At 39.3% G+C, this 9,283-nt stretch overlaps 1 protein-coding gene across 2 annotated transcripts in view; it reads left to right on the top strand.

The window, feature by feature from the left end:
• UBN2 (ubinuclein 2) overlaps positions 1 to 9,283 on the top strand; it is a 76,423-nt gene that overhangs the window by 49,950 nt on the left and 17,190 nt on the right. The window contains exons 13-15 of one of the 2 annotated variants that reach the window (XM_003791580.3): positions 2,291 to 2,333; positions 4,221 to 4,271; positions 5,933 to 7,483. In XM_003791580.3, coding sequence (XP_003791628.2) covers positions 2,291 to 2,333; positions 4,221 to 4,271; positions 5,933 to 7,483 — 1,645 coding nt within the window. The remainder of the gene's footprint in view (positions 1 to 2,290; positions 2,334 to 4,220; positions 4,272 to 5,932; positions 7,484 to 9,283) is intronic. The other variant, XM_023514204.1, reaches the window with a different exon arrangement.

Raw genomic sequence — 9,283 nt, 5'->3', positions numbered from 1 at the left:
CCTGCCTCAGCCTCCCAAGTAGCTGGGACCACAGGCGCCCGCCACAATGCCCAGCTATTTTTTGGTTGCAGCCATTATTGTTGTTTGGCGGGCCCGAGCTGGATTCAAACCCGCCACCTTAGGTGTATGTGGCTGGCACCTTAGCTGCTTGAGCCACAGGCGCTGAGCCAGGAAAACATTTTAAGATCCCCACTGGATGCCTAAAACTGCAGAGAATACCAAATCCTATATATACTGTTTTTATCCTATGCATATGTATTGAACATAGTTTAATTTATAATAATTTATAGTAAGAGGTAATAATAACTAATAATAGAATAATTTTAATAACATACTATAGTAAAAGTTATGTAACTATGGTATTTTTCTCTATTTCTGGAGTATTCTGTTTAATATTTCTAGATCTTGGTTGACAGCAGGTAACTAAAACGGGAAATTAAACCCGTGGGTAAGGGGTGGGGACCACTATAGTTCTGAACCGACATGTGCATTGCTATTCAGTTATAAATAACTCATCAATTTAATTCTGGAGATATTTACATAGGTCTGCTTCCTCAGTTTTTTTTTTTTTAATAGCTTCATTGTTATCACTTATTTTCTCTTTTGTTTTGTACCAGAAAATAAAATATGGGCTAAATAGGTCTGGAGTTCTTTTGCCCAATTTCTTTTTTGCTTTCATTAAAAACTTTGAAAATTACTTTTGCCTTAATGAAGTTGTAATTTTATAGTTTTAATCAGGATAGTTGTTAATTTAATTAGTGGCATTTTAACCTAGTGAAATAGGAATATTCCCACAGGTAAGGTATTTTAGCTTATTGATAACTTTATTTAACAAACAGTTGAGTACTTTTTCTGTATAGGACTCAAAAGATTGTTTTTTTTTTTGGAGACAGAACCTCAAGCAGACTGTCCCCCCTGGGTAGAGTGCTATGGCATCGCAGCTCACAGCAACCTCCAACTCCTTGGCTTAAGGAGTCTCCTGCCTCAGCCTCCTAAGCAGCTAGGACCACAGGCACCCACCACAACGCCCAGCTATTTTTTGGTTGCAGCTGTCTTTGTTGTTTTGGCGGGCCCGGATTCGAACCCGCCACCTTAGGTGTATGTGGCTGGCGCCTTAGCCACTTGAGCCACAGGTGCCGAGCCAAAAGATTGTTTTTTAATCTTCAAACCTTTTCTTACTGCTTTATAAGAGGTATAAAGTTTCATAGTAATTTTTCTTACATTTTTTCTCCCAGACATTTTTTATTTGTGTTTTTACATTAAAAAGTTTTTTTCTTGGCTTGGCGCCTAAAGCACAATGGTTATGGCGCCAGCCACATACACAGAGGCTGGAGGGTTCAAACTCAGCCCAGGCCAGCTAAGAAACAATGACAACAGCTCGGTGCCTGTGGCTCAAGTGGCTGAGGCACCAGCCACACACACCTGAGCTGGTGGGTTCGAATCCAGCCTAAGCCTGCCAAATAACAATGATGGCTGCAACCAGAAAATAGCCGGGCTTTGTGGGGTGCCTGTAGTCTCAGCTAGTTGGGAGGCAGAGGCAGGAGAATTGCTTGAGCCCAGGAGTTGGAGGTTGCTATGAGCTGTGATGATACAGCACTCTACCCAGGGTGACAGTTTGAGGCTCTGTCTCAATAAACAAACAAAAAGAAAGAATGAGAACTGCAGCAGAAAAATAGCCATGCATTGTGGCAGGCGCCTGTAGTCCCAGCTACTTGGGAGGCTGAGGCAAGAGAATTGCTTAAGCCCAAGAGGTGGAGGTTGCTGTGAGCTGTGATGCCACGGCACTCTACCCAGGGTGACATAATGAGACTCTGTCTCAAAAAAAAAAAAAAAGAAAAAGGTTTTTCTTTTAAGTTAACTCTCATTCACAACTTCTTGATATGGTTTAATTTGAACTTGAAGTTCCTTGAAGCTCTGTTTTTCTACAAATAATTGTAAGCTGTTCTTACCAGTTTTTTTAAGTGATTCTCCTTAGACAGCTTTGTTAGCCTGTTTTGAATTACTTTATATCTTATGTATTCATATTTAAGTTTTAAAAAATGTTATTATCTACATTTTATATTTTACTAATTATTTAGCTTTTCTTTCTATTAATCGAAAGTGGGGGAAATGTTCCTGTCTATTCACATATAAACTAAGCAGTTATATATAGTTTCCCTTAAAAGAGCTTTCCAAATAGCAGAAGGAATTGTTTACTCACACAATTAAAAGTCTGTATGTTAGTAATGTAATTTTCCAGTGGGTGAAATACTGCTGCTAAAATGATCATCTTTTTAATGTTTTATCTTAGGGCAAAGAAAAAGGTGATTCCTGCACCTAAACCCAAAGTAAAAGTAAGTATTGAACCAAATTTTTAATTATTCGTAATTGATGAATGTTGAAATATATTCTTAAGATGAAGAGGATATATGATACTCAACAAAGATCAATAGGTATTAGAAGATGGATGTTTTCAACTTTGTAATAATCCTAGGACCTTTATATTTGAAAGAATAAATGACTGTAGTGGAAAATTTGCATACATTAATTAAACTATAAAGCTTAACTTGGTTCTACTTAGAAATACTGGATAAAATATAACAAATATCCTTTACACAAGCATCACAGTTATGCAAGAGGCCAAAAACCAAGGAGCTGACGCTGTTACTCCATCACTTAAACTTTGGTTGCCCTTGTGAGCATTTCCCACTTTCTATCCATCACCGTGTGATCTCTTTTTACATTTCTTCTCAGAGCATAACAGACCAGGTTTTCTTGAACTTGTGTAGGTCATAAATTGAGATGAAGCCTGCATAGAAGTACCCACTGGCAGAAAGATTAAGAAAAATGCCTATCTTGCCTTAAATTCTGGATTAGAAGAAGAAATTCTTCCCTGAAAAATTTCCCTGGTTTAAAAGTTCAATTTATACTGCCTGTATAATACTGAGACAGTAACTTCAAGTTATTGGGCTGGTAATAACCCAGGGCAAATGGCAAAAGCAAATTCTCCCAGGTATAGTATGCCCTCTTCCTAGGCCTCAAAGGCTTGCCATCTGTCATCTATGATGGACCTGAGCTTACAGTCTGGAACACAGAGCACATGAGGGAAGAAGTTACTAAGAGTGAGTGTCAGTAGAAACCATGAACAGTAGAGTTAGGTCCCTAAGAAAGGCAAGTGGTAGATGTATTGGGTTTAGAACATAAAATACTGTAACTTTACTTAAAATGTTTAATTATTTAGAAAGAAGAGGAAAGTAAAGATAATAAAAAAAATCCTGTAAAAATAGACAAAGTAGATTTGAAAGAAAACTAAGTATAACTTCTAGAGATAAAATCTTTAATCTCTTGAAATTAAAATTTTAATGAAAGTCCACACCCTTCAGATTTTAGACTTTTCTCCATAGCCTTCATCCCTTTGAATACTTGACTTTCTTTGCTTGTGGAGTTATGGCCAACTCAATATCCTTTCTTCTGTGGCTTCTGAATTTTGGGTATTAGAGCCTCTTTACCTGTAGAGTAAATGGTTCTTAGTAACCTACTTTCTCTTCTAATACAGATATAAAGGTAATATAGGGAAATGCCTACAGTAGAACATACAAACAATACAGAAATATCAGGAGAAAAGTAAAAGTATCTGGAAATTTCTCCTTAGGAAAAAAAAAGCTCTGAACTTTCTGGTGCACATCTGCCTTCCCTTTTCTGGATCTCTGTTCTTCTGTCCTTTCCCTCCATCCATTCATGCATCTATGCAACCAACCATTCGTTTATTGAATTGACATTCTGTATAAATGAGATGACCTGCTTTTTCACTAAATGGTGTATCAATCTTAAATTTGTATAGTATTCTATTAAGTGTATTTAGTGTTGTTTTTATAAAGAAAAATTAAGAAGTTATTTGAAGTGGCAGTGTTAAAATACTGATAATATTACCAATATTATTCTTATATATTTTCCTACCCTCAGGTCTATAATTTTTATAATAATGATGGAATTTTCATTGATTGTATGTATGTAATTGTATGGCATGTCAAAGCAAACATATGTCTTATCTTAAACTTTCATGATGAAATTATGCTTTCATCTTAGTAGACAATTGTGATTCTCAATCCAGTTATACCATGTACTTCTGATAGGCAGTGAAGTTTTTAATCTCAGGTGTTAGAATAAAAGCTTAGAGAATCTGCTAAGGAAGTTAAGAGTGTAACAGCATTCTTAACAGCTTACTTACTGTAATACCTTAGGAGGTGATGATAAAGACCCTTCCTCTCCATTCTTTCCCCAGTATGCTTAAGGTAAGTGCTATGGTTGTATAAACCAATATATAATAAAACAGACTGGTTTGGTGCTCATTTGTGTTTGTTTTTAAGAAACCAGCAGAAGACGGCACCTGTGGTTCAGTGGGTAGGGCACTGGCCCCATATACCAAGGGTGGCAGATTCAAACCTAGCCCCAGCCAAACTGCAACAAAAAAAATAACCGGGCTGGGCAGCGCCTGGGGCTCAAGGAGTAGGGCGCTGGCCCCATATACCTTTCCTCCGTGGCCCCCCATACCAGAGGTGGTGGATTTAAGCCTGGCCCTAGCCAAAAACTGCAAGCAGAAAAAAAAAATAGCCGGGCATTGTGGCGAGTACCTGTGGTCCCAGCTATTTAGGAGGCTGAGGCAAGAGAATTGCCTAACCCCAAGAGCTGGAGGTTGCTGTGAACTGTGATGCCACAGCACTCTACCAAGGGCGACAAAGTGAGACTCTTTCTCTTTTGAAACAACTTTTATGTAATAGGTTTTTTCTTTTTAATCTTAAAAAAGAAACAGTTGCTTTTTAGTTTCTTATTCTTTGACAGTTTTAGTTTTCTTTCTCTTTTTAGTTTTCTTATTCTTTACTATGAACTATTCTATAATTGTCATCTCTTCTTTGAATTTTAAGACTTTTTTTTCCTTAGATACTGTTTTAATTTTTTTTTTTTTTGAGACAGAGTTTCTCTCTGTCACTCTGGGTAGAGTGCTGTGGTGTCATAGCTCACAGGAACTTCAATCTCATGGGTTCAAGTGATCAGATCCTCTTGCCTCAGCCTCCCAAGTATCAGGGACTACAGGTACCTGCTACAATGCCCAGCTAATTTTCCTAATATTTCAGTAGAGATGGGGGTCTTGCTCTTGCTAAGTCTGGTTTTGAACTCCTGAGCTCAGGCAGTCCACTTGCCTTGACCTTCTGGAGTGCTGGGGCTACAGGTGTGAGCCACTGTGCCTGGCCTGAGAGTTTTCATTCTTAATACCTTGTTTTCTTAACACAGGACCTTGCTCATAGTGAACACTTAGTAAATATATGTTGAATAAATTACAAATGAGTAAGTTATAAATAAATTACAAGTTCACCTAATGAATAAAAAACATAATTTAAGTATGCTTGGATTACATCATCTGCCAGTTTGATGTGCCACTTTCTCTATAGAATAGGAAAATGCAAAGAAACAAAGAGAGAGTCAGCATCTTAGCAAACCACAATCGGCAAAGCTGGGAGGAGTCTTATATAAAGGCAGAAATTCTCCTGAGAATGAAAAGGGAATAATGTTTGAATAGATGGATTGGGACTAGGATCTGAAGATCTGATACAAGTGGTAGAGGGTCTCAGTGATGTAACAAGAGTGTGAGTGATCCTTCCACTTGGTGTTAAGCCCTCTTCTTATACAACTCACTTGTTCATTGGGGTGGTGGGAGGAATGTAAAAAACAGAAAAACCCCTCTTGTCAGACTATCTGACCATGATACAGCACATTTGCACAGTGTATAGTCAGGAGCTCTGTTTTGTCAAAAATTATTTTGGTTTTGGCAGTCTTGAAAGATTTCTAGTAGAAAAGAATTTTAATTATCTTGAAAATTGCTTAATTCTTTAAAATTAATTGTGTAGTTTTTTGTTAGCCATTTCTATTTTTTCCAATATCATGATGCTTATTCTAGGAGTGTAGTCCAAAAAAGGATCAGAAAACTCCTGCATCGTTGGTGGCTTCGGTTGGCGGTCCTCCAACAAGCTCAAACACATCTGCCGTTGCTATAGCCAGCTCCAGCTCTGCACCAGCCCAAGAAACCATCTGCCTCGACGACTCACTAGATGAAGACCTTTCTTTCCATTCACCTTCACTGGATCTTGTTTCTGAAGCTTTAGCTGTTATCAACAGTGGGAACAAGGCCCCTGCAGTTGGCTCAAGGATAAGCATGCCAGCTACAAAACCTCGTCCAGGACTGAGAGAAGAAAAATTAGCAAGTATCATGAGTAAGCTGCCACTGGCTACCCCCAAAAAACTAGATGCTACTCAGACTGCACATTCTTCAAGTCTAATTGCTGGTCACACAGGGCCAGTACCAAAGAAACCCCAGGATTTAGCTCATACTGGCATCTCTTCTGGCCTTATTGCTGGTTCTTCAATTCAGAACCCTAAAGTTTCTTTAGAACCATTGCCAGCCAGGCTACTTCAGCAAGGACTACAGAGGTCAAGCCAGATTCACGCTTCTTCCTCTTCACAAACTCACATCTCCTCCTCTTCCCAAGCCCAAATTGCTGCCTCCTCTCACACTCTGGGAACATCTGAGGCCCAAGATGCTTCTTCATTAACACCTGTAACAAAGGTGCACCAGCATTCGGCTGTCCAACAGAACTACGTGTCTCCATTACAAGCCACGATTAGTAAATCACAGACCAACCCAGTGGTGAAATTAAGTAATAATCCCCAACTTTCCTGTTCATCCCCACTTATTAAGACTTCAGATAAGCCACTTATGTACCGCCTTCCATTATCAACCCCCTCACCTGGAAATGGTTCTCAAGGGTCCCACCCCCTGGTTTCTAGGACAGCACCTAGCACCACTACCTCCAGTAACTATTTAGCCAAGGCTATGGTGTCACAAATCTCCACGCAGGGTTTCAAATCTCCCTTCACAATGGCCGCATCCCCCAAACTTGCCGCATCTCCTAAACCTGCCACATCCCCTAAACCCTTGCCCTCACCTAAGCCTTCTGCCTCACCCAAGCCCTCTCTGTCAGCTAAGCCTTCAGTATCAACTAAACTTATTTCTAAATCCAACCCAACTCCTAAGCCTACTGTAGCCCCAAGTTCTTCCAGTACAAATGCACTAGTAGCCCAGAGTAGCCACTCCAGTAGTAACAACCTAGTCCATAAACAGCCCAGTGGAATAAACATCAGCAGACAGTCTCCCACCTTGAATTTATTGCCTACTAATCGCACTTCGGGCCTTCCATCTACAAAAAATCTTCAGGCCCCTTCAAAGCTAACAAACTCACCATCCACTGGAACTGTTGGCAAGAACAGCTTGAGTGGAATTGCGATGAATGTACCTGCCAGCAGAGGTAGCAACCTTAGCTCAAGCGGAACTAATAGGACTAGTCTGTCCGGGGGAACAGGAAGTGGAACACAGGGTGCTACTAAACCGTTGTCTACTCCACATAGACCATCCTCTGCCTCAGGGTCTTCAGTGGTAACAGCCAGTGTGCAGGTATGTATGCTCTGTGTGTTGGTGTGAGATGATATGAGATTTTATAGTCTTTCTTGTGAGTCACTGTAATAAGCTTATGATAATATATAAATTGTTTATCAAATTGCTTATTATGGCCTATGTCCAAGGCATGTTCTTGATGTTGACATCACAGTAACAGATGAGTATACTTGTGGATGAGGTTTATGTTGGGGTGAGGATTTTTTCTCCCAGCAGAGTATCAAATACTTACTTAGAATTTTTAAAACAGTGCTCAAATGCATATTTAAAACTTTATCTCTTAATGAAAGTCTAGAACAAAGTAATAATTTATGAATTTAACATACATTCACTTGTCTCTTCCCTTTTTCTCCTGCCAACTTTCTTTTTTTATTTAACCAAATTTATATATTCATATTTTTTTAACCATTTTTCTTCTCAAATAAAATTCTTATTTTGCAGTTATATATTAATTTTATAGTTATATATAATTCTCTATGTCAAATTAGGTTTAGTCCTTTTATATCACAGTTTCCTCATTTATGAGTTTTTAGTTTCTTTCTTTCTTTTTTTTTTTTGCAGTTTTTGGCGGGGGCTGAGTTTGAACCCGCCACTTCCGGCATATGGGGCCGGCACCCTATTCCTTTGAGCCACAGGCACTGCCCATTTATGAGTTTTTAATTTAAATTTATCTCTTGGATGGATGAGTTACCTCAAACCTGTAGTCCTAGTGCTCTGAGAGGCTGAGGCAGGAGGATCCCTTGAGGTCAGGAGTTCAAGACCAGCCTGAACAAAGACAGACCCTGTCTCTATTAAAAAATAGAAAAATTACCTGGGCATGATGGCATGAGCCTGTAGTCCCAGCTGCTTAAGATGCTGAGGCAGAAAGACTGGTTAAGCCCAGGAGTTTGAGGTGGCGTGAGCTAGACTGAGGCCATGGCACTCCAGCCCGGGTGACAGAGTGAGACTCTGTCCTAAAATAAATAAATAAATAAACTTGGCTCTGAATTAGCTGAGTGCCTCACTCAGGGAATCTTTTCAAGAAGGATAACATGAATGTTATTTTGCCTGAGCTCATACATACCTGATAATTTATTTCTGTGCTGTCATGCTTGAGGAGTTAGAGTCTTTTTGGGTCACTAACATTTCAACTCCAAACTTTGTCAATACTGCTTCACTGATCCTTGCTTAGTATTTAGTATTATAGAGAAGTCTGAGGCCATTCTATTTTTCTGTTGCTTTATAAGTAATGCATTTTCTCTGCCTACATGCTAGTGAGATTTTCTCTTCTTTCTTGGAAATGTAAGTTCCCTAGATTATGGCTAGGTTTATCTATCTATATAGTTTTCATTAATTGTGTACCTAAAACATAGTAACATATATCAATCTCAGATCTGACTTTTTTTTTTTACATCAGGAATACATTATTTGGCTCGGTGCCCATAGCTCAGTGTTTAGGATGCTGACCACATGCACCGGGGCTGGTGGGTTTGAACCCAGCCCAGGCCTGCTAAACAATAACAACAAATAGCTGAGCCTTGTGGTGGCCATCTGTAGTTGCAGCTACTAGGGAGGCTGAGAAAGAGAATTGCTTAAGCCCAAGAGTTTGAGGTTGCTGTGAGCTGGGACGCCATGGGACTCTATCCAGGGAAACATAGTAAGACTCTGTCTCTTAAGAAAAAAAAAAAAAGGAAAAGAAAAGGAAAGTCCAAGAAGAAAAGAAACTTTGGGAGGCTGAGGCAAGAGAATCGCTTAAGCTCAAGAGTTTGAGGTTGCTGTGAGCTGTGACGCTATGGGACTCTATCAAGGGTGACATAATGA

This window comes from Otolemur garnettii, unplaced genomic scaffold (assembly GCF_000181295.1).
Source record: "Otolemur garnettii isolate 467f Iridium unplaced genomic scaffold, OtoGar3 scaffold00049, whole genome shotgun sequence".
NCBI lineage: Eukaryota > Metazoa > Chordata > Mammalia > Primates > Galagidae > Otolemur > Otolemur garnettii.
Note: the sequence above shows the minus strand (reverse complement) of the source record. Positions and strands in the feature narration are given on the sequence as shown.